Below are 26,289 nucleotides of genomic sequence, written 5' to 3'. Positions count from 1 at the left end.
TGTGCGCTCTAGTCGGACGCGCACGTTGGATTTCGCCAGTGCGCACCACGGCGTCGCTCCGCGCCACACCGAGCCGACGGCTGCTCCTCTGCTCCGCATGTGGGAGCTGCAGGCGCGGACTCTGGGACATCCGAAGTGACTGACATCGGTCTGAGGAGGATATTTATTTTATTTTATTTTAAAGAGCGGGAGAACAGGGAGGAGGAAGCGCGCCATGGCTGCAAAAGAGACCGCAGCTGCGGGGTTCGTCAGCGTCAGCAAGGAAATCACAGGTGAGTCTGAGACTTTATTTTGGATGGAAAGTCTTGTTTAACCATTTTATTAAAACATCAATCCAAATAATGTGATTATGGATGAAAAAAATACAGGATTGTGTCAGGAAGGCGTAAAACTCTCTGCCATAGCAAATCAATGATAGCTGCGGCGGGAAAGGTGATCAACTCCAATGTGTTTAAAAAGATTCTCTGAATTAATAGAAGTTCAGCAAATCAGATTTGTAAATCGGAGCAGAACTTTAGGACAGATTGACAAAGTTGTGCAGGAGTTACACTCTCCTCTTTTTGCGTAAAACTCTCCAGTCCGTCATGGTCAGACCTCCTGGAGATTCCTGCTTCTTACATGTCACAGGAGGAGTGTCAATCGCTGTTAATTATCCTGATGTGGAGATAAGTCCTGCTTTTTACCAGCTCAACCCTGTCAAGCCCCTTCTGTTGGGTCTGGAGAGGAGCACCAGGTGGTGTTAGGCTCATTAACACACCTGCCATGGAGGAGGTGGAGGAGAAGGAGGGCCTCATATTCAATAACACCACCCTCCTCCTCCTCCTCCTTTGCCTCCCAAACCACCTCCAAGGTAAAAGGTTTAAGTGATTGAGTCCGCTTAACGTCAATAACTCCAGGTTTGTCTGGTTCTTCTGTCCTCGCCTCGGCTTGCTTCTCAGATGGACTTTGTTGGGGAGACGGTGACACAATGGTGTCATGACACAGCAGGACTCGTGTCTCCGTCTGCAGGGCTCCGTGAAGCGCCTTTGACACTGAAATGTGAACATCACAGCTTGTGGGCAGAAGTGTCTGTTTGCCGCCTGAGCATGAAAGCAGACTTCATGTCTTATTGTTAGATGTAAATAAAGACTTCTCATATTCTCACAGGGTCACCTATGCATGTTATTAGCAGATGGGTTGTTCTTTTTATTCTTCTGCTACTAAAAATAGTCTAAATATGAGTCCATCAGTGTGAAGATGCGTCTCGCCTTATGTTGGCTCTCCTTATAGCTGTCTCTTTGGTTGAACATTCATCAAAGCCTAATGAAGACGATGATGGGGCTTTAATAGAATTTGAAAGTATGTGTTCTCATTTCTAGACGTTTTCAAACCGTTTGTGAAACACTTCAAAGAAGGAGCTTTAAGCAAAGGCTGTCCTTTGATTGATACTCTTGGACTTCATCCAGAATGGTGTCACCCGCCGACACCTGCTGGTGTCCCAAATCCATGTCTCTAAGTCTCTCAAGTCCTGCTGTACACACTCTAAGAGAAGAAAACAGCAAAAAGTGAAATGGACGAAAACATCTGACCTATCTAAATAAGGAAGACCTCACAGAAGAACTAAAGCCGGATCCAAATTCTTCTCCTACATTTAGCCCTATAAACGGAAACATGGAAAAATAGTATTTTCAAATTCAGACTTTACTACTACTTGAAGACGTCATCAATAGTCGCTGGTCATCTACGTTAGCGCAGAGCTTTCAGCACTCAGGGAAATTTCCAACATCAGTTTTATCATTTTAAAAAGTCTTTAAATGTTAAGTTCTGTGCTCCAGAGAACACCCATATGAAGAAAAGTGTCTCTTCTAGGGTCACCCTTGTGGTGAAGGGATGGCAATCCATTCTTTGAGATATTCTTGCCACTCCTAAATTAAAATGGAGTGTCTCAAATCTGCCTTTTGCTTTAGGTATAATGGAAGCCTGCGGAAACGAAGGTCTCGTGTGGGAGACGCTATTCAAGAGGGTAAAAGAGCGATATATCCACACATAAGAGCATGTGACATCATTTGTTTTGTACGTAGAGCTGGAAAATGGTGGTAGAAATTTGCATACCGTATATCTTCCAATAGTAGCCCCGGCGTTTAGTCCAATAATTTTGCAGCCAGCCAGGCCTTTATAAGAGATCGGCGTCTATCAGAGACCGGCTACTATTGGAAGATATACGGTAGTTGCGTGTGAACGTGAGGGTTTTGAACATCTACGCCTGAAACGTACATTTACAAACTTTGTATTGATAGTTCTTCACCTTTCGGCTTCTCCCTTCAGAGGTAGTCTCAGTGACGGGTGGTTTGGCAGAGAGTTTTACACCACATGCCCTTCCTGACACAACCCTGTCCGGGCTGGGGACAGGCACAGGGAGACCCAGACTGTGGTTACAAAGTTGGGTAGAATTCTCACCTAAAAAAGAAAAAATCAAAGAACCCTGAGAATCAAACCCTGATTTCCTAGGTGTCAGTCCGAGACTTAACCAACCGAGCTATCCAGCCTCCAAATTTTTTTTTGCAGAGGGTGGCGAGAACGTAGCTTGGGATAGAAGAGATTTGTAGATCTTTTTAAAATTGCTCCTCTATTTCGCTGCCAAGCAAACTAGATCAGTTCCATTAGTGCGCTATGTTTGCAAGTTTTATTTTATTGATCAAAACACTCTCAGAATGAACATTTTGAAATTTTAGGTTGAAAATGACCCTTTTTTGTTTTAGTAAAGTCCAATTCACACCATGACCCTAACCCCATTAGACCTTGAAAAAAGGTCTTAAGGTTGTCGCTGATGTTACTGGATGATATATACAATATTAGACAAATTAACTTTATATTTAAAAACATGAAGATGAAAAAGAACTATTGTAAATATAAATTTTAGGTCTTAAAACAAACAGACAGAATTTATTCTAAAGTGAAAACTACTCCTTTAGTGTAAAAATACTGGACTGATATGGAACAAAGGAAGCAACAATAACATTAGCTTCTCTAAAATCTTTCAAAAATGTTTTTTCCAAACAAAAAATGTCCCTGCATGAGTCCATAAGAAGAAAACTAAAGTTACATTTTTTTAGCACTTCTTTTGAAAGTAAGTCTTCCATATACTGCTACAGTTTGAACTCAAAGAAAACAGAGATGCCTCCTTTATATTCAGGTGTTGAGGTATGCAAAGGAGTGGATTGGGAATCTTCTTTATTGAGAAAACTGGACATAACTCATTCAAGTGACCACTTCCAATGAAAAGTCTATATAAAGTTTTGAAAAATGCAAGTTTTAGACTCTCAGGTTCACGTCTCAGGTTCATTTTTAAGCTCACTCTCAGGCTCTAGAGAGCATGAGGCCAATAAACATGCATCTAAAGCTAAACCAGGTTGAACTTTGGCCAATCAGGGGCTCTGATTTAGTAGCGACGCATGGGTGGGATTTCTTTAAATTCAAGGAAGCTCCAACTGATCGTGGAGGAGAAATTAACAACTGTGGTGTGTGGTCAGATAGAATTAAATGACATCAAATTGTTCATATATTGGAATAGATCTATGGAAGAATAATCCTGGAGCAAGATTTTTGAGATTTGCACCACTTTGATATTTCATATCGACCCTCTTCCAAGTGTATGTGGTGGACATGCACCAGCAAACAGCAGAAAAAGAGGAGGAATCCCCTCCCAGTGCTAGCACCATGACCTAAACATGCATTTGTGAATGCATACCACATGCCCGGTGTGTATGTAGCTGTCTCCAAGCCAATTATGTATCAGCAGATGAAGTTTTCTCTGTGCAAAGTTTGGCTAAATCCAAATTCTCATTTGAAGCGGTAGTGGTGTCCGAACTTGTTTTTTTAATATTCTCATTTAATATTCCCATAATTGTGGATGTCTCATAACATTATCTTGTCTCATTGCATGAGAACATGCATTTATTTTCTGTTTTCTTAAAGCTAATTTCTGTTGTAGTAATAAAAAAGCTGCTTCTGTTTTTAATGAGTTACAAGGTGATTTGTTGTTCTGGTTGACACACAAATAAGTAAACTAATGAAAGTAGCTCAGGAAGAGAGAAATTAGAGCCCTTGTAAAACAGCCTATTGACATTTGCATCACCTAATCTTCGGAGTTTATACACCAAACCGGAGAAACAGGATTGATTACCCATATTGTGTCTGCATGTTTATTCGGGTTTTTACTCTCATTTGTTAGTGGGCTGAATCCTTTGATGAATGAATTTTCGTCCGAGTTCTGACGGCTTTCTTCTGTGTTTCCTGGAAGTGATTAACCGTGCCTTCTGTTCTTCTTTACTAGAGAGCATCCGGAAGGTTCTGGATAAGCAGGCCGTAAAGTTTGTGCGTGCCATCAAGCAGGAGACGAGGAGCGGCAAGTCTGAGGATCGAATTCTGGTGAGAAGCTTCCCCGACGTTCCCTGTGACTGTCACGCCACATCAGTCGGTGCGGGCGACTTTGAGGTTTTAAGAAGGAAGCGATTCTGGCTTGTTAGGCCTTGAGGGGAACTAAATTGAAATAGTCACAGATTACACTCGCAACAGACGCGTTGTAAATCAGGCTTAGGACAGACGCTGTCCAAGCAGACCGCAGTCGACACCATGCCGCGGCCCACTGAGTCCATCCTCGCAGTTTATTAGATGTGGCAGGATGGCCTTAATGCCACGGGCAACAACAGCGGGCCGTGTTGGTGCGTAAAGCTTTAGCGCTGTGTACTTACAGGGCATTTATTTTCTTGTGGAAGTAGAAGAACACACTTGTGTGTTTGGTGTGCTTGGCCAGAGGGTGTGTGGGCAGCCAGCGCCGCGGTGAAGGAGCCGGTGTGAGCCAAGGCCACCACTGTTATTGAGAAATCGTCAATTAGTCAGCCGCATTAGTGACCAATCAGCGTCGCTATAGCACCCTCGAAAATAAACGAATATCGTTAAACACTGCTCCCCTTTTTACTGTCCCCGCTCCTTTCTTCTGTTCACCTCCACCCTCCCCTCCCATCTATTTTTGTCATCTCTTCTTTGTTTCCATTCCCTCCCCTCCCTTCTTATCTGTCCATCTCGATTATTCTCCTTGCCGTCATCACCCCCCCCATCCTCCTCCTCCCACCCCATCCACCATCGCGCCGGTCGCCTCTCACTTTCATGGCTGCTCCCCTTCATGCCCTTCTCCTCGTCTCTCCATCCTCACTCAGACCTTTTAAAAGGGGCATTGAAGTCCTCTTTCCATCACAAGCAATTCAATTAGGTCTTTGCCACACGAGAATATTTTTACTTTCTAAATGGGTCTTGGCTGCTCCTGCTAGAACTACTCCAGAACCTTTCAGGGGAATGGGAGGGGTATGGCGGGGGGTATTGATATGTTTGTGTTCAGTCTAGTTCATTGTCAAGGTCTTCCCCTTCTGGAAATTAACCGTTTCACTCTAAAGCTACAGAAACACTAACCATTTGGTGCACGTTCAAGAATGAGTTCATACCGGACCAGCCAGGAGAGGCTTCATCTAGTGGTGTCAGACTGTGTTTTTTTTTTTTTTTGTGGTACTAATAAGTTTGAGAGTTAATGTAGTCATAGTAAAGTTTGTTTCAGCAATATCAGTCTGTTTTTTTATACGCATTACAAACAACGTTAGGAGTTACAGGTATTGTGAATATGCTAACATGGCTAATACTTTTAAAGTGGCTAACGTGTAGCATATCTTACAGACAAGTTCTAAGTTACTCTGAATTCTTACTTATGGTAATGTTAATGTTTTGTTTTACATGTTGCAAAGAAGTTTGGGAGTTATTTATAAGTTGTTGTGAATATACTAACGTGGCTAACGTGTTGCGATGTCAAACTGTGTGGGGTTTTTTTTACGTGTTACGAACAAGTTTTGGAGTTAGTGTATGTAAAATAATGTTTGTTTTAGCAGCATTTTGTCATGTATTACTTACAGTAATGTTTGTTTTAGCTGTATTTTTCTGCTTTTTTATGTTTTGCTAGCAACGTTGGGAGTAACGGGTATTGTGAATAAGCTAACATGGCTAATACTTTTAAATGTGTAGCATCTTACAAACAAGTTGTAGAGCTACTCTGAATGCCTACTCATAGTAAAGTTAGCGAAATCTGTCTTTTTTTTTTTTTTTTTTTTACATGTTGCAAAAAAGTTTGGGAGTTACATGTTTTGTAAATATGCTAGCATGGCTTATATGTAGCAGTGTTGGACTTATTTCATATGCTCATATGCTTATTTTAATGTTGGTAGTTAACATAGTCACAGTTATGTTTGTTTTAGGAATATAGGTAATTTTTTTATGTATTACTAACAACTTTGATAGTTAAAGGTTTTGCAAATTCGCTAACATGGCTAATTCTTGTAAACTGGCTAACGTGTTATCTCCTACAAATAAGTTATAGAGTAACTCTGAATTCATGCTTATGGTAATGTTTGTTTTAGCTGTATTGTTTTTTGTTTTACATTTTGCAAAGAAGGTTGAGTGTTGCAATTATTGTGAATATGCTAATGTGGCTAACATGTAGCGGTGTTGGATTTTTTTATGTTTTTTTTCTGTGTTACTAACAAGGTTGGGAGTTCTCATAGCCACAGTATTGTTTGTTCTAGTCGTGCCAGTCTCTCTCTTTTTTTTTTGCAATGTTTGTGAATACGCTAACGTGTAGCATGTCACAAACAAGTTCTAAACTTATTGTGAACGCAGTTAAAAAATCAGAGTGACAAACTTCTCTAAAACTTTTGTCTCGCTTAATGCACCAAATACTTCAGTGCCTGTTTTATGAGACATCATTTTTTTATAGACTATTCAGTGGCAGTGCGTGTTATAATTTGGTCCAGCCTATAGTACAGAAAAACAATGTAAGTAGAAAAGGAATTTACAGCAAAATACTCAAAAACAGCACTGCAGTAGATGTGTTTTCCTTTAAAGGCTTGCACCAGTAGGTTACGGACCCAACTGAGTTAGAGTCCCTGATTGGTCAAAGTTCAACCTGGTTTAAATTTCACCCAACTTTCATCCAACAGGTTTTGCATTGAGCCCAAAAGTGGTAATAGAAACTTGTGTGAACATGAGAATTTGGAACGGAGAATCCCGAATGTGTTTTTATAGACGTTTTATTGGAAGTGGTCACTTGATCATGGGTTGCCGCTATGTGAACGTGTGAAGGGTGACAGATTCCTACATAGATTTTTGGCCAAAAAGGAAAGGGAAGTTTGAAAAACAGAAGTTCTACATTTCGCACAAAAGAACTTCTACTAAATAATTCCTTAAAAGGCTGCCTCTACCTTTATTCTTCTTATGTGCTGATCTTCTCCCCTGAAATTGATTGAACAGGTCATATCTGTGCAGGAAAGCATCTTTGATCATTAGTTTGGCGTATGAAAGGGCTTTCTTTTAAAGAATTGCACATCAAGTTTATATTTAGCCTCAAGTCCTTGATCTAAAACTTAGTTTTTTTTTCTTTTTGCCCTCTTTTCCCTGTGGAGTCTGCTGATACCCAACTGTCTTTGTGTGTTGACTGTACCAGCCATCACACTGCAACACACACACATGCATGCATGCAGGCCTGCCTCCCCCACCACCCATCTCCGCCAGACACTGGGAGGGCTCGGCGTGACATCCAAACAGCACCCAGGGGCAATGTGTGGTGGAGCATCACGCTCAAACACACCCGTGCAAACTGCAAACCCAGACGCCGGCGTGCGGTTTGGCACGAACGAGGCAGACATGCGCGTGCATCCACGTGTGCGCACACTCTCGCAGCCATTATTAACCTCCCCTCTTCTCATGTGAAGATTAGAGGCAACTTGAAAAACAAAGCATCTTCAAAGGCTGAGAGATGGAGACAGATGCGTAAGGAGGAAGTGGGAGACGAAGAGGGGAGGGCGCATCTCACCGGAGGAAAGAGAATTGAAGGATGGGGTGAAAGGATGGCGGCAGAAGGAAATCTCTGATGGTTTGCGATGCCCCAGTTGCCGATTTGGGTTTTCCGCCACTTATTTATCTTGATTGGTTGCCGCGTTTTATTCTCCGTTGACTCAGTGCTCGTACCAATAATGGGCCTATTACTGGCTGTGAGTGCCACTGTTTGACAGTCCCGGACACACTCGGATGCTCATTCGTATTCAAGTTCTGCATGAAGACTTGCTTATGAGACTGCAGCAGAACAAGTTAGCGGTGCTGTGGCATTTACAAATTCGCTCGCATACTTGGTGGCTGGTGCAGATGTGTTTACAGCCCAGCTGTAATATATGACACTCTATAGAGGACCGCCGCACATATGTGTGGATTTATGATCTCCAATTGTTTTTAAAGTCCCTATTTTGTGCGTAAATCTTTTTTACAAGTGAAAGCAATTTGCAGTTGTGTGCACCTGACCTCAAGAAACTGATGCAAGAATGTATTTATTAATAATGAAAGTGTGGACTTTCATTTTTTTAGCTTTCTCACCCATCCATCATTTGAGCTTCGTTCTGTTCAGGGTCAGGTGGGGAAGGAACCGAGTCCGTCCCAGGCTGCCATGGTGTGAAAAAAGGGTCCTTCTCACTTCTAAAAATAAATCCAAACTCCAGATAGAAACAGTTGCTTATGAATAAAATCCCTTTTGTTTTGGAATATGATCAAAATGTACAGAATTTGACACTTTTTCATATATAGTGAAAGTGACCAATTAATTTTTTTGTAAAATATGTAAAAAAAAAAAAGTTTACTAATCTTTCCAGAAAAGATTACTCACAAACTGGCTTTAAAAATGAGGAATGATTTATTTGAAAAATGCTACCTTAAATGACTAATGAAAAAAGTTCACCGTTTGATGGCTGACACCATATATCTGTTTCTAAAAAATAAAAAAGTGTATAAATGATTATGAATAGCTGTTAATACTGTATTTTCAGTAAGTATGATAGAAACAAAAAGGGAACAGACATAAAATAATATAATAAAAAGACTCCCAATAAAAATCGAGTCATAAAAGTAACCACCTAATAAAAGCAACAAGCTTATAAAAGCAACAATGCAATAAAAACATGGAGAGTACAATGAAGTTAATTAAAAAAATGTGCAGCTCAACTGTGCTTAAAAGTTTAGACTTGAAACTTGAAGAAGCTTGGATGTTGAGGTCGAGATGGTTCCACAGTTTTGGAAGTGGGTACTGAGAAAACTTTTGGAGTTTGGAACAGAGCAGAGGACCTTCAGCTTGGGTGCAACAGCTCTGATAAATATGGAGAAGGCAGACCATTGAAAGCCTTAGGCCGAATCCAAATTCTTCCCTATGGCTTCTCCCTACCCCTTCAGTTGTAGGGAAATTTTTAGGGATAGTGGTGTCTGAAATTGCTTTTTGAAGGGAAGGGGTAGATACATAGGGCTATGTGTCCCTCCACTGGCTTTTTGACAGGTGAATATTGATGTCATTGAGGGTTGGTAATGTCCAAATTTGAAGACACTATTTTTCCCTTACTCTCCGATGGGGGGCTAAATGTAGAGGTGGGGAGAAGCCATAGGGGAAGAATTCGGATTTGACTTTAATCTTGATATGGATTCTTAAGGAAACATGAAGCCAAGAGAGGACAGTGAGTATAGGGTGGATGTAGATATTCCTTTGTCACTGGCATTGGCCCATATGTATGTTGATGGTTTTCTGGTTGTCCAGGCCTGTGGAGGGTTGTAGACGGTTATATCGCTGCATCTCTGAGGTGGGTTTTGCAGTTCCCTTCTGCGACCACCTGAAGAGGCGCCATGAAAATGGAAGATACCACTAGTCATGGGTAAGGTGCGCACCCTGGCTTCTTAATGACTGTGGGTAAATGTTGTACACATGGAGTGTGCACATCATCCCCAACTGCCCATTGAACACTCAGACAAACTACACTATGATTACCTAATATATCAGGCTGCAAACACAGAACAGGACCTTTTGTGTAGTGCGTAGGTTTCAGTATGATGTGCTAGCATCTGACCTACTTCCCCCTTACTTACCATTACATCCCAGCCAGCAAGGCCAAGTGGGCCCCATATGGTGGTGGCCCCACCTGTGTTTGCCCACTTTGGCTCTACTGCCCAGGGACCGACGGCCATAGGCGGCAAGCCTGCTAGCTCTGCTGACCCTTAAGAAGCGGAGCTCACTATACTGGCTTGCTACGCTCTCCACCAGGCAACCGGTTAGCATACTGAGTCAGCCCACTGAGTGCCAACTTAAGTCAATGTGTGCAACCACAGAAACAGCGGACAAGCCCAATTGGGGGACCACGTGGCCTTGCTGGCTTGGGTGTTGTAAAAGTGTTTGCTTTGACCTGTCGCCTGCAGCATGCCCATAGAAAAATCCACAAAGATTTTCACTCTACGGGCTCACAGAGGAGTCTACAATCTTACATTTTTTTGCAAACATGAGCGTGCCCTTTACAGGTTTGCCCATATCCACCCCTGAAGGCAGTTGTTACGAAAGTCTTACCAGTAAACACATACACTGTTGCGTTTTGACCATTTTGAAGGAGATGGCGAAAATACTGATCTAGAACATGAAGCAAGTTGAAATAATCCAATCAAGATCGGAGATTTTTAAGAGGTAAAACTGTCTTTCTAAGCTGTCTTAGTTGATTAAAAAAATGCTTTTTTACTACAGAATTGACCAGTTTCTTTACTTTGAAAGATATAATGACTTTAATGTTTTGACGTGAATTTTTATTTCTATCTTCTTCTTCTTTATGGTACTTTTTTATGTTACACATGCATTTTTAGTTTTTTTCAGATTAGCATAATGGTTTACTTAAATGATTAACTTTATTATTTTCTTTGCTGGAAACGTCATTTTTGTGTTTAGGAACACTAGTATCAGGCCAAAGGAGATTTGTGTTCCACGGATTTGTGGCCTTGGCTGAAGACTTGCGTGGCTTTGGAAATATCAAAAGGTCATGTGGCTCGCAGAGACTCCTTTTTTTCCTAAACCTTTCTTTATCTTAAACGGAAATGTTAAGTCAAGGCAAATCACTGGAATTTCTTTGAGATGGTCTCATGAAGACTCATATTATGACCCAGCAGTGTCTATCTTTACTCAATGGCTGCTTCTTTTAAAGTCTCCCTCTGATCATCTCTTGATCTATTTTCAAAGCATTCCCAGTGGTCTTTTTCTTACAATTTTGATGTTTTTTTTTCCCCAAAAAATTCCTTTAAAAACTGTTATCTAGGACATAGTTTCTGCAGAGCGGCAAGAGTTCATTAAAAAAAATTGCCACAGAGTTGTAGGGAGGACTATAGGGAAGTAATCTCTCTCTACCCTCAACATTGCTGAGAGTGTATTGTCTATATCACAAAAATAATTTTTTCAAACTGCTCTGCTCCTGATTAACCATTTAAATAATAATAATAATAAAAAAATACTCAGAAAAGTTATTTTTAGCATAATTTTCTCGATGTATGTCCTCCATCATCAGAAGAATGCCACAAGAAGATGTTAAACCAACAGCCCGTGAACCGGCACTGTTCCGAGGGCCGCTTGGTATCGGCCTGAGATGCTAATCAGGAGTCCTCAACACTGGGAATGCAGACTGGACCGGAACCCTAACCCGGTACCCTAACCTGGTACCAATTCGGCATTTGCTACCCAGTCCAGTACAGCAACCCAAGGGCCGGTTGGTACCAGGCCACAGACTCTAATCATGGGTCCCTCAGAACGCAGACCAGTACCTGGACATGGACTGGAGCTGTACTGTTACCCTAACGTGGTACCGATTTCCCCGTCTGCTACCATGTGTAGTACCATGACCTGAGGGCCGCTTGGTGCCGGGCCACAGATGCTAATCACTTGTCCCTAACCCTCGGGACACAGACTGGATGAGTACTGGACTGGTACCGGTACCCTAACCCTAACGTGGTACAGATTCTGCGTCTGCTACCACGTCTAGTACCGCACCCAAGGACTGCTTGGTGTTTGGGCATAGACACTAAACATGGGTCCCCAACCCTTGGGGTACAAACTGGTAATGGGATGAGGACTGGACCGGTACCATAACCTTGAACCGAATCCGCGTCCAGTACCGCGTCCCAAGGGTTGGGGAGTCATTATTTAATGGGAACATCCAGCACGTCAAAAACGATGAGTTGGAAACACCCAAAACGTCAAAAAGTGTTATAGAGGGGGCCTAGCCGTAACTCCATTCATGATGAGTTGGGAGAGAGAAATGTGTAGGTTAAACACCAGAAACACTATTTTCTTTAGACTTGGTTTTTAAGGGCCATATCATTGAATTTTCATGCTACCATATCACTTTTTTTCCCCTACATTTTCTTCTCTGAGATCAACTATTCCAAGTACATTTTTTAATTCTTATAGGCCTCCTGCCTGGCTGGTCTTACTTTCCTTTGGCTTCCTTGACCCTGTTTCTATAGCATCTTACATAAGCGGCCCATCTTATAATTGACCAATTATTACCTCCCGACTAGACACATATGCTGCTTTTGCTGTGCAGGTTAATATTTCCAGAATGTCGGAGTCCTTTTTCAGAAAGACTCGAGCTTCTTGTTTAAATTATTTGATGCATGTCTTTTTTTTTTTTTTTTTTTAAGATTGAAGCTGAACATGGTGAACTGCTGTCCTTGTACTTTCTGAAGGTGTTTTTCTCTAAACCCAAACTAATGGAGAGCTAAAGTTTGTTTTTGAAAACTTATATAGAGGTTGCTTGAAAATGTGATGCAACACTTGGCTCTGATAATGTTTTCCCAGCGACTTCCACCGACACACGTTCATCCTGGTTGAAGGCAGAAAAAGTTAGTTTCCTGTGGGGAAAAAAATACCTTTTTAACATAAACAATGTTAAATTTGGTTGAGCAGAAAATTAAACTCATTTGAGATGACAATTGGCCGAGTCTGAAGCTCCATTTAGCCGCATGTGGTGCGTTCAAGAACACGCTGTACGCGGTTTTATGAGCATTTACGTGCATTCACCATGGAGGGGGATCCTTCGTCTTCTGTTTTCAGTGCGCGAGGTAGGTCACGGCGGTGCAAATTCCAAAAATCTTGCTCCAGCCTGTTTGTTTTCACAGCTCTCTTCCTATAAATGTCCGTCTTGCTTTCATATTATTCAAACGCAATTAATTTATCCTTTGTGATCATGCTTACAATGGCCGCCACTTCAGTGTTATGAAGCGAATGCTACCCACACGTCACTACCAAATCCAAGTTCTGGCTTGCAGTGATTAAGTGCTAAAAAGTTCAACAAGTTGAAATTTAAATAGCTGCGTTTTCATTAAACATATGTGCAAAACTCTATCAAAATTCTAAAAATGTAAAAAAAAAAAAAAGTTTTTCTTTTTTGATAAATGCAATTTTTTTTCTTCGAAATTGTGGTGTTTCCATTAAGATTATTTATTAGCGAAAATCCAATTTGCGCAATTTCAGAGTTGATGGAAACGCAGCTAATGAACACCAAATTTGTACATGGAGCCCGCGACTGGACCTTACGTCTTGCATAGCGACGTGTGATCACGTCACTATGAAGTAAACCCAAAATTCTGGTCTGTGTGTGTTTATGGTTTATCTACGAAGAGTTTTCATTGAAAGGACTGCTTGAACACAAGTGAACACAGCTGGTGTGGAATCCCCATGAAACTGTAGTTCTCTGTCAGAAGAGTGGGTAAATTGAACACTTTATCAAAGAACTGAACATTCCTCCAAAAGGACCTGGCTATCAACCAGAAGTCCTCTACTGGAACCAGAAGTCTCATCATATAATTGAAAAAAAGCCTTATTTTTAAATATACGACCCAAACACTTACAGTTTACTATTCTAAGCTTTTAATAATTCTTCTTTTACAATTCTGAACTCTTTCTTAATGTTAGTTTTGAAAGCAATATCAAATATATCAGTTTTGCCCCATTTTAAAACTCCTTTTGTCCATTAAAACTTTATTTTGTGCTAAAAAACGTAACCGTTACTGTTTATTCACATTTTAAAGCTTTAAGGGGATAAAGCTGTTTTGAATATGTAAATTTTTAAAGGGTTGCATCTATTACAGTTTTTTCCCCATTAAGGTTTTATAAAAAAAATATATATAAAATTCTGAACAATTAGCTTTAATTATTAATTTTAAATTTGCTGTTTTGAAGGGGCAAGGATACAGCAACATTAAATCATGTTGCCAGTTCAATGAGTCGTCTCCTTCTAGAGGCTAAAGCACCGTCTACACCTGAAAGTCTGCAACTTCTGCTTCCGTAGGTCTTTCTCTCTTGTTTTATTCCCTACGATGCCCGTATACTTTAATGATTCAAGAATCTTGTATGTTTGTTCTTTCAAGTTTGTTAGACTTGTCTTTGCTCTGCAAAGAGCAAATCTGTGTTAAAGGAGCACAAACATGATCAACTTCCAATTCAAACTTGCCAAAAAAATAAAAACAGAGAAAAGTGTAAAGTTTTCATCTATCTGAAAAACTTTATAATTCTTTGATTGTCTGTTCTGAACAATGAATCAATTATTCATAGAATAAAATCAAATACTTCTGCTTCCAGCTAAAGTTGTCTTTTCTGTGGCCGGCTGATGATGCGTGTCGCCATCTTGTTGCCACAAGCCCGAGAACGATGGATCAGAAAGGCATTCGTAGTGTTAAACAAAGGCCTTTATCAGAATCCAAGACTCTCATTTAGGTGTTTGGCACTCCTTCATGACCATGAGATGTGTTTGTGAACAACTGGATAAGATCCGAAACACAAGCAGTAGAAACCGGCTCCTCGAGAGATGGGCTTTGAAGTTTTGCCATCGGAACTTGGAGAAGAGCCTCAATATCAGCAGGAGCCGAACATCTGGTAGGAAAAAAATAACACAGATACTTCCCTGGTGAAGCATTATGGGTATATGGGTCCCATGACGGACCCAAATGGACCCATAGTGGATTTCTCATTTCTGGAGAGGGCGTCCTAGAAAGAAGAACTGTGAATCCTGGTTTCTCATGACTAAGAGAAAAGGTGAAGCAAAAGTTGAAGGATGAGTATTTCACATTTGGATCGATCTAAAGCAATGTAGTTGTTTTGTGTAAAGCTACGTTCCCACCAGGCATTTAATGCCCCTTCAAAAACGGGTTAAATATGTAATCTGGATTTAGCCCATTGTGTTTACACTGCTGGTACCTGATATTAGCGCATGTACCTACAGCTGAAAGAGACTTGTGGAAAATCTCCCTCCTTTTTTTATTCTTTCACACTTCTATTCCAATATATGGGGGATTTCAGACTGAAAAAGTCAGTTGGTGCGGATTGGGTCGACTTAAATTTTTCTGGATCGAGTTCTCAACCTTGCATTTGGTCTGTATTCAGAATGCCGTTTACTGGACTTTTCTGTTTGGAACCAAAGCTTGTAAACAAAACCATGTGACTAAAGCTCTCTTCAGTCATTGGCCAGGAACAATAAGGGCGAGGAAAAGCAAGTCCTTGTTGGAAAAGTTCACTTATTTGAACTTTAAATTTCACTGATCAGTTTTGAATGTCTGTAGCGGTGTCCGGTGAAGCAGCTTTTACTGCTGCTTTGGTACGGTGGAGGCATGCTGCATTAACTGCAAGAAGACTGCTAAGAAGATACTCTGTTTAGGACACATGGATTGCAGTGATAAAAGCAATATGTATCATGTTAAAAGTTGTTTTATGAGCCAGCATTCATTCAACCACATTTTAGTAAGTAGTTGTCTCATTGTTGCCCCGCTACTCTGTCCACATCCTGTAATGCTATGGTGGCCGTATTGGTCCAGTTGTTCCACTCCCAGCATAGAGCCTATTCAGACTGATAAAACTCAGAGTGAATGAGAGGTCAGTCCAATTGGAAGCAAATCTTTAAAGATGGGTCTGAGATCAGTTCTTGGGTCCACTTGGATGAATTGAGACTGAAAATTTATTCTGAGTAATCAGGGGAAATTAACTCTGGTTCACTTTAAGCTTCTTCATTTTAACCAGATGGATCCAGTCTAAATACACCCTCTGAAAGACTTGGTGTCATTTAATTCCAGCTGGGAACAAACCACAATTATTAATTTCTCCACCATGATCAATTTCCAAATGATTGTTATTAGGGATGACCCGATCAGGTTTTTTTGTGGCCCGATCCAATTCCGAGTCATGGGATTTTGTGGATTTGCCGATACGGAGTCCCGATCCAATACTTTTTATACACATTTAAAACCTGAGCAAATTAAATAAACAGATTTGTGTTGTCCCTTATTTATATTTCATTAATTTTCTTTAAGCATTAAGATCTTAAATAAATACTTGTGTGAACTAGCTTTAATAAATAAGTACAAATAGAGGAAATATAAACTAGAAAAAAAATAATATTTTCTTGTTATATAAGTGATAATTAGTCATGTGAGAAAGTTCAGTGAATTGAGCTTTATTATCTTTAGATTGAACATTTTTAACCAAATGTGATTCCTTGAAAAATCTTAAAAATGAATGATGACTTAGGTTTTAGCCTGAATTTGAGTGCTCATGACTAGCTGATATCATTAAAACCATGTATTATTTTTTCTGTTTGTTTTTTTTTGTTTTTTTAAGATTCTGTCATTCTTTTTTTAAGCTCTTGAGTCATCACATTTTAGGTTTTATTACCACCGTAGTTAATTTTTAAAAACTTGTCAGATAAAACAAACAGGCATATCAAAGGACAGCTCGGGTCCTAAGGAGTTAAATAACGGAGCTAGCATTTAGCAGTTAGCAGCTGCTGCAGCGTCTGTCGGCAGTTCAAAGAGTTTAACATTAAACACAAACCCGCATTTTCTGTTGAAATACCTTTTGTTGTTTACGTTAAGACAAACCAATGTAGACACTTATTGCCAGCTTAAAGTGTTTTTAAAAGCGTTATTGATCCCGGAAGTTTGAATCTGTGAACATCTAGCTAACCTGACCTGAATTGTTTATTTTAGTTTCCTGTTTGAACTGCTGACGTTTTCTACTGAGTTTTACAGCAGCAACATTTTGTGATCTGTTCATGACATGCAGACTTCTAGTTTAGTATTTATCCAGAACGGTAAGCTTGAAATAAATATAAAGCGCTAATAATGAGAATAAATTAAATATCCGATCATTATCGATGGAAAACGTCCGATTTTGATCGAGTCATCAACCACATGATCTGGTCTGATTTCCGATCATGTGATCGGATCAGGACATCCCTAGTTATTACTTCTGTGTATAAAAAAACGACGCCATCCAGACATGCGTCACCACCAAATCAAAGTCTCTGATTGGTCGAAGTTTGACCTGATTTAGCTTTCAATGTGTGTTCAAGGCCATACATGTACGTAAAGCATGAAAACTGACTTAAAACTTGTAAAATGTGTTCTTAAAAATGGATTCTTAAAACTCCCAGCTCTGTCTTCTACATTCAGACTTGACATCATGAGCTTCTGGGTTCATAGACATCCAGCAGGAAAAGCCAAACAAAAATACAAGCACTTTTTCTAACCTAATTTCTGTGATTTCTCAGTTTCTGATACAGACGACACAAATTCTTACAAAGACATGACACCTGTGAACACTGCATTTCTTGTGTATGAAACATGAGGAATTTTGAACGAGACTGAGGAACAAGAGACTCCCGCCGCATTACTTAATTTAGAACGGTGAAACTGCGCCTTGCAGATGACGGTTGTGCATGGAGTGTAAGTCGGTGTCGGGTTGTGATAGAAAGCAGAGTACAAAGCGGTGCAGCAGGCTGCTCACACTCACAGCTGAATCATTCATACTTCCAGCCCTCTCTCACAGAGGCGTAATATGCTCAAATAATAACAAGCATTACAGCAGCATCATGCATATTCTCCCTTTCATGTTGTGATCTACTGCAGGCTTGTCAGTGTGGAGTCAGATTCCCTGCAAGCGTCCAGAGATACCGGCGCTTTTAATTAGAGCTAAGCTCTCGTTTTTGGTTATCATGACACGTGTTGGTAGCTCATGGCGGAGAGGCTGTAAAGTGTGACTGCTGACCTTCTCCATTCCCTTGTGATGGAGAGGGAAAGATGGAGGGAAGTGTGAATAACTGCATGCATTGTCAGTGCTGAAGGGCAGCTGGATGGATCTCTGCCTTTTATCTTCTTTTTACGCAAAATTTGCGGTTTGTGTCATTCTGTAACAACTTACTGATGTGACTGCGGCTAATGAGTATTGTTAGTTTTTGACTAATATGTTAATTATTTTACCTTTGAATTATACAGAAATACCCAGAATAGCAATTTTAGAGCTTAATTTTCTTATTATGTCATCCATTGTGACGAAAACGTCACAAGAACATGGTAAAAACATCAAAACCAAAAATTTTATTGATGCACTGAAAAAAAATCTGTTGAAGTAACAAAGTAACAATAAAATTATGTCTACTGAAAACCAAATTGTATTATGTAAATTTGATTAAGTCTTGTTTAACTATTTTATGTTAACTTTATTCGACTAAGTTATGTTCAGCATATTAAACTTACCAATGTTTGATCAAAATGATTTAATTATGTTCTTTAAACCAAATGTTACCATGTTAAACTCACATGATTATGACATGTTTAATGCTAAAGCTAGCAGGATGTAAACCAATGGGTGTCGGGAAATGGGGGCAGGCTTACTTCCCGGAAACAGTCCCGCCCGCAACTCAGTCATATTTCAGACTAACTCCTGAAACTACATCTTGAAAACGATACTTGTTTGATTTAATTTTTTGCTAAAAATGACATGATCGTAATTAAAAGACACCTTGAAATGCTTTTAAAGATCAAAAAATGATATGACTGGGACTTCAATAAATAAAAAAATATATTTAAAGCCTCTCATTTTTTACTAGCGCATGTCTGCCACCTGCAGTTGATAGAGGGTTGGAGCAAAAATGTTCAAGCAGTGCAAATCTTTTCCTTTTCAAATCTATTCCAAAAAAATTCAATACTTTGTATCTTAAATTCTGTCCGGGCACGAACCGCAATCATTCATTTCTCCTCCATGATCAATTTTCATACAGTTAGCACCTCTGTGAACTAAAAGGGGACACACCCATACGTCGCTACCAAATCCGAGTCCCTGATTGGTCAAAGTTTGACCTGATTTAACTTTCCATCCGCGTTCAATGGCTGTGTGTTTAGTCCGAAAACGGTCGTTGAAACTTGTGACAATGTGAGAATTTTGAAGCTAAAAAAATGCACATACAGACGTTTTTATAAAATCTTAATTGAGAGTGATGGCTAGAATGCAGGCTGCCATTTTACAAGAAATGTAAAATTTCCACGTCAAAGTCTGCTGACGCTCATAGCTTAATCTGTAAAGTGGCGGACCGCTGGATAAGAGGCAGGAGGGTTTTCATTAGATAATGCAGCTGTGCAAACGTGGTTGCTCTTGTGCTGGTTTCTCACACATGTATTTTTAACTTTTATTTAAGGGATAAGCAAAATGTTTTTCAGTGTTCATCGAAACAAAGACTATTTTTATAGTTCAGGTTTGAGATGTTTTTTTTTCTTTTTTAAACTTTAACCAAGATTTGTCATTTGCAATAAAATAAATAGAATTGACTCATTTTTAAATATTTATCCCATTTGACGAATCTCTTGTGTTTTAGCTTGTCGGTGTTCTTTCACACGGTTGATTTGCACTAGAGGTGATTTCCTTCAGCCAAAACCTCAGATTTTCCACTATCTCTAGTTTTGTTTATAGCGCTGACTCCTGTCAACAGTCTTCTCTGTTTTACAACCCTTCCTGGTGTGAGTCTGCCTTTAAAATGGGCAATATGCGTCTCCTTGTTGTCATCTCTATCTCCAGACACAAGCTGAGCTGTTGGAATAAAGCAGGTTTAGCTTGACTGCGTGTGACACATTGGAGTGTTGTGTATGTTGGCTTTGTGCGTGTGTTTGCGCTGCATTAGCATGTCGACCTTAAGCCAGAGTCTGTGATTTTGTCCTCATGTCTTTGTTTGTGTTTTTTAAAATGCCCTTGTGGCCGAGCCAGAAATGCTGCCAGTGACCAAATCTGGCTCTGATCCTCAGCTTGATCCCTCTGGGGCGACGCTGCCTCACACACACACACGCACACACACGCACGCGCTCACCGACGACACAGAAACACACTTTGATTTGCAGCATCTCTTTTGAAGGCCTGACAGCTCATGATTAATATTAGCCCCCAGTGCCCCCCGCCCTCCTTCGCTCGGCCATGTGTTGCACGCAAACACACAATTAGACAAAGTCAAATGTGCTGCTTGTGGGCATGCACAGTACGCGCACTCCGTCTCTGAGTGACACGCTGCTTCCACCTCTGGCCCCGCTCTGAGGGCCGGCTGCTCCACTGACCGGCTCTTTGAACTAGAGTTCCTGACGCTGTGCCATGACGGCGAGGGTGCATCTCTAACAATCATCCCAGCGGCTTCACTCCTCCGCTTCTGCCGCTTCCTCGCCACGTTTCCAGATTTCCACCTGCTGACTTTTTTGGCCGGCCAGATCAAAAGCGATCCGTGTGCGGAGCAGAAGCGAAGGCATTTTAGAAGAGTTTTGATGGATTTCTCAAAGAGGAGCTCTGAGGAGGCCACAGATTCCTCCTCAGACTGGTGGGACTCGCCTTAGGTTCTGTCTGGATGAACTCATTAGCATTAGGAGCTGCATGTTTTTCCTTGTAGCTTGATGGGGGAAAATGCTCTTAATATTCAACAAAAAGGAGCTCATTTAGCTGTAGTGTTGGGGAAGATGCAAAATGTACCGTTTGTCAGGCATTTATGCTGGCCAAGGATTAAAAAAAATGTATCAGGTGGTACCTTGTTAAAAATATAAAAGGACTTTATGATGAAATACAGTTTATTTATTACGACTAAGTAATAGGGCCACCATAAAAGTTTAAAAATTTACAACAATAATCAATTAAATTATTTAGAAAAAGTCATAATTTTAACAGGATAAATTAGTAAAAATATGAGTATTTTTAGATAATATTATCTATTATGCGTTGTCTTTTTATTTTCTTTTTGTCTTATTGTTATGCAATTTTTTTTTTATTTCTGTTCTTCCCCTTGTGTTGATCACACCACCACTCATTTGTTTGGTTACATGTTTAGTTTCATGTAGTTATTTTTTTGCTTTGTTTTTATTAAGTTTGTGATATTTGTATTTTTAGGAACTATTTATCTGTTTTTGAGAGACCTATTTTTGGTTCAGTCTTTTCCCTGAGGGTTGCTGGGGCGGCACCTTTTCATGTTTCCTGCCCATGAGGAGGGTCTCCAGGGCTGCTCCCCCACATCTTCTCTGCCCCATGATGGTGTCTGGAACTGCTCTCCTTCATGTTCACTGTTCTTTGGGTGGTCCCTCTTTTACATTTCTTGGTATTTTTTATTTATAAATATACTGCAACCTCGTCGGATTTTCTTTAGACAATAGTAGTTTTTAAAGTTTTAAACTGTAAGGCTGGATTGATAAAATTGATTAATTGATTTGAATCGATTTAAGCTTAATAGATTAGTAGTCGATTCATAAAAAATATATATATATAATATATAAATGTCTTTACAAACAGCTTATTACCTAATGTTTGTTGCTGTCTTAGAAGTAGTTTATTAAGGAACCATGTTATTTATTTATTTTAACTTAATCTCAATGTATTCAAGTGTCTGTTCAATTTTACCCTCACTTTTAAAAGACAGTCCATCTACCAGAGATTAGACTAAAAATGACCAACCAAAATGTAACCAGTCTAAAGTGAAATGACTTGCAATGTAGTGGTGTAAGACTTTTGACCAACTCAACAAAGACACAAGATTAAACAAAATAAATAAAAGTACTCCACTCCATACATTGTTTTTATATTTTCTTCCAATTCATCATAGTAAGTGCCAATTGGTTGAACCCATTTTGGGTTTCTGCATACTCCTGTCCTGCCCAAGCTCTCTATGAAGACGAGGTAAAACTCCCTAGAAGGCCAGATTGACTTTAGGAAGAACCCTCGGGAAAGGCAATTCAAAGAGAGATCTCCTTTCCACAGACGGCAGGGGGGTTAAAGGAGCTGCAGAAAAAAGTGTGTCAGCAACACACTGAGAATCACACACTGTAGGAGGAAGTCCTGAAAAGAGAAAAGAAAGCATGTTAATAAGTGACACTGCTACCAGGTGTAACATCAGACTCGGGGATGAGTCCATGTCTTGTTTGTAGAAATGTAAGGTATACATTCCTACCATCTTCATTGGACTGTGTTTTTGACTCTGCCAATCACTTCTTCATTTGTCGTCTTCTTAGCGTCTTGACTGGCTCATCAATAGTGGACGTGTCTATCTGAACCATGGAGGGTTGAGGAGATCCTTTAGCTTGGGACGCTCCTCAGGGAGAACCTTCAAACTTGCCTCAAAGATGTCATGGCATTCTGGAAAGGAGAAATGATGAGGATCAGAGTCCAGGCAATCCATGTACGAAAAGATTCTGAGTATTGTCTTACCTTTTGACGCATGTAATCTTCAATCTTTCACTGAGTAACGCTGATGTGGAGAACTGGGGTCCATCACGAAGAGCTTCATATAAAACGGCACCTATCTGCCACACGGTGGTTGATCCAAGCTGGCAGTAGTCGTCTATAAAAGACTCTGGTGGGGTAAATACTTCAGTTCCTGGAAAAAAGGCAAATTAGTCCCATTTATGCTCATTTTTTAATGGCTTTCCTCATTGATGTGGATCTGCTACCTGTATACTTGACACTGACGGCCAGGTCCTTGACGACGCAACTCAAACCAAAGTCAATAAGTCGAGGCCGTGGGACATTTCCATCGGTATGAATTAGAATGTTTTCAATTTTGGAAGAAGATGTTCCTCTCCTCAAGATCAGTGGCTGTTGGAATCAGCTGTTTCATTATGATCTGAAAGAGAAAAAAGTAATGAGGTGAAGCAGCAGCTTCTAAGAAGTTCTGCCACTGCTTTACTGGTCTTCCTAAAGTTTTTTTTTTTTTTTTTTGCTGGAAGCTACTTTAGCTTCTGCATCAACACTTAAAGACTAACAGCTAATGTTAGCTTGGGGCTATGAAGGGCTGTAAGCTAGTGGGAGTTGCTACCTTAGTTTCTTCCTCCTCAAGTTTTCCTCCTTTGTCTTGTATGTAGTCAAACATGTCTTTGCAGGGGATTGGTCTCTCAATAACCAGGATAATCTGACTGTCAGTCTCATACCGGTCCAACAGGGACACTGGTGCTGCTTTTGTCTTGGAATAAATGTTTTTGTCTTGTAGCCTTAACATGATGGCCACTTCAGAAGGGATTGATTTTCCATTTTCATCCTGAAAAATCATAACAAAGGTGAGAAACAGAAATTAGGAACACAGATTTCATCTGTAGTTTATCATTAAACTTACTGAATGAAAGCTAGCATCCTGTGTTTGGATGTACTTGATAGCCACCTGCAAGACACAAGCAAGAGTTAGCATTTCTGGATGTGAGACGACTGATGGGAGAAAAACTGAGATATTTCAGATGACCGTTCATCTCAGTTTGTTTTAATTCAGACCAGGTTAACCAAAAACATTCAAAATCTGATAATAAATTCAAGTGATTAGCTGATGTTTTTATCAAAAGTCTTAATCTCAGCAGCTGCATATGAAAGATTTACCGGTAGATGGTCTGATCTGCGTAGGCCAGCATACACGAATCCACAGCCTCCATCACCAAGCAAGTTCAGCTTTTTGTATTTGGCTTAAAATTTAGCTGAAAACAGAAACAAGAAATTCAATTATAGAAATGAATGTCCATGTTTACATATAATCTACTTTATAAGCATTTAAGAAAAGTTTTGTCAAATCATCTTATCTTTTTGTTTTTCAACAAAGTTCCCGCACTCTTCTTCATCATCACTAATGATGATGTCTATTTTATTTTGGTCTATTTAAGGGCAAAGCTTCATCTTTTGGGCTTCTTTCTCTTCCTCTTCATCTTCCTCTCTTCGGTGTTTTAACTTTGGTGTCGTCCTGGACACTGGTAGCCTCCTCGATTGGATAATGTCAATGAAAAACAGTCATGAGAAAGAAGGACTACAACTGTTCTTTTTCTTCAAACGGTTGAATTTTTACTTTGATGTTGCTTTTTAAGCTAGACATAAACAATAGCCTATAGATGTGTTTTGACTAACAAATATATATATAGGTCTACTTTATTAGTCTCCATTTGTCTACATGCTTGTAGCATTTGCATCATTTCATAATTTATAAAGAAAAACCTCACACTGAGTACACATTTGAATTTTATAACCTTCCACTTGTCTCATCCTTTCCAGCCAAGAGTTGGATTGTCGTAAATGTTTTCCGCTCATTAATGGTCTTCATTGTGGAATAATTGACTGCAGATGGATTGATAGTTTCGGTTGGTTTTCTGGGATCATTGCTGGTGTTATTCTTTCTTTCTTGGTGCTGTTGTAACGCACATTTGAAAACTAACGAACCATAACCACTTTTACAAATGTGTTTGTTTCTGGGACATTAAATTAAAGCCAGTTTTTCTCTGTACTTCACTGAGGCTTGCAAGAAAAAATCTAGTTTAGTTTCCAGCGCTTTTATTGGCTTAATCTTTATAAGCAGAACATTGTAATAATTTTTTAAAGATTTTTTTTGTTTTGCTGCTAAATTATGGTTGCTTTTAAAAATACAGTTTTATTTTATTTTTTTTTACATTTATATATTTGCGTATCTTTACTAAAACACACTAGAATCTAAATTCTACTATTAAGTTGGTCACAGGAAGAGAAGAACTTGTCGAGTTCTTTAAAAATTCTCGTTTCTCCTGTTCTAGTTTTTGGAATTAAAGTGATTTAAGATCCTGCATCACCACATTTATTTTGCACCTTGTAAAATTATTAACTTTTTATTTTGAAAGATTTTCATTTTTATTGCTATTTTTAACACCTTAAAAAATAAGAAATCCAAGACCCCTTTTTTTTCTTTCTTTGGTGCAGATTTCCATCTGTAAATTTCTCATTATTTTCAGAGGGAATGTAGATTAAGTTTCCTTTAAGCTACTGGAGTCAAAAGCTCACGACCTCAAGCTGTGAACCATAAGTCAGTCTTTGTGATGGAAATCAGCCCAGAGATGACAGCTCTGCCTATGCTTCTAGTTTTTATCTTCTCACTTTTGTTTGTAAACAGGTTCACCCTCTTTATCAAAATTTAACGACAAATTAAACAGAAAAAAGGGAACCTTAGTATATTTTAAAATATATATATTTAAAATAATCACCATATTTTCCAGAGTACAAGTTTTACTGGAGTATAAATCACAGGAGCCCCCCAACAAACATTTCTTGATCTCTTGTTATGCCGGTCTTGTGTTTCCTTTGCTGCCCCTAGTGGCGGAATTACACATTGCGGTTATGTCTTTAAAGAACCATAATTCGCCACAGGAAAGTGCTAGAAACTTGCTTTTTTTTCAACATCCTTATGTTTTTCTCTTCATGACAGGGCCGGAATAAACCGTCTGGCGGGCTGAATGTTTTACACCCCTGAACTTGACGCTCCCGTCGCGTGTGTAGAAGCTACTGACATGAGCTAGCATCTGAATGAAGGCCGCTTTCCATGTCTCTATAACCCAACTTGATGACTTGCGGTCCTGCATTAGTCTGAAGAGGAGAAAAATAAAACCCAGAATATTTATGTCTCAATGCAAATAAGAAAATTAATGTAAAGTTTGGGAGTCGAACAGTCAGATTGTCCTCCATGTTTGTTTTAGATGTGATTCTTCTTCTGCATTGCTGTCAGTAGCAAATTCCAAGGCACACCTACAGTGCCCTCTAGTGGTGGTTAGTGGGAAACAACTGCTAAAAGGGAAAATATCAAATGTATGAGTCAATTTATGCCTTAAAATATCATAAATAAGTATCGCTTAAGTATAAGTCGCAGCCCTGGTGAAACTGTGCAGAAAAAAACTATTTTTTTCCCGAAATGTTCGGTATCCAGCAAAATCTGTTAAATAGTGATTGAAACTTTGAGCTGAAGTTTAAAAATATGTTTTAGTTTGTGCTGCACGTAGCCCATCCAAGTAAGAAGAAGAAAAATAATTGCAGTATTGATTGTCACTTATCGCTCAACACAGTGTGATTGATGCATGAAACCAGGTGAAGGTCTTTTCAAGCATCAGAGAGCTTGCATTATTTATGTCTTTGTTTTCATAAGTCTGTTTTTATAAGGTGCTTTAAATGTGTGTTTTTTTTCTTTTTTATATAAAGATGTCTCACTTGTATTTTTTCTCTCTCTGGGCCATAAGATCATCTTCTGGTTCCTGGTTTTACGAGTGTTTTCGAACTTGTCAGTGAGTTTTTACTCGACAAGCAATTTTCTGTGAAAGCATCTACCCAGTTTT

At 39.6% G+C, this 26,289-nt stretch overlaps 1 protein-coding gene and 1 long non-coding RNA gene across 3 annotated transcripts in view; one reads left to right on the top strand and one right to left on the bottom strand.

The window, feature by feature from the left end:
• Positions 1 to 6: 6 nt before the first annotated feature.
• Positions 7 to 26,289, top strand: part of carmil3 (capping protein regulator and myosin 1 linker 3) — a gene marked incomplete at its 3' end in the record, with an annotated part of 127,718 nt that continues 101,435 nt past the window's right edge. The window contains exons 1-2 of the mRNA XM_024274320.1: positions 7 to 272; positions 4,313 to 4,407. Of these exons, the coding sequence (XP_024130088.1) occupies positions 215 to 272; positions 4,313 to 4,407 (153 nt within the window). The remainder of the gene's footprint in view (positions 273 to 4,312; positions 4,408 to 26,289) is intronic.
• On the bottom strand, positions 21,760 to 23,085 carry LOC112147765. 2 transcript variants are annotated; one of them, XR_004949430.1, is made up of 5 exons: positions 23,007 to 23,085; positions 22,642 to 22,814; positions 22,400 to 22,568; positions 22,143 to 22,327; positions 21,760 to 22,030 (listed from the first exon to the last, which is right to left on the bottom strand). It is a non-coding gene; the product is annotated as an uncharacterized LOC112147765 (long non-coding RNA). The 2 variants fall into 2 exon arrangements; XR_002919527.2 differs by having other exon boundaries at positions 22,642 to 23,079.

The sequence above is a fragment of the Oryzias melastigma genome, linkage group LG17 (genome assembly GCF_002922805.2).
Source record: "Oryzias melastigma strain HK-1 linkage group LG17, ASM292280v2, whole genome shotgun sequence".
NCBI classification, from domain to species: Eukaryota; Metazoa; Chordata; class Actinopteri; order Beloniformes; family Adrianichthyidae; genus Oryzias; species Oryzias melastigma.
Note: the sequence above shows the minus strand (reverse complement) of the source record. Positions and strands in the feature narration are given on the sequence as shown.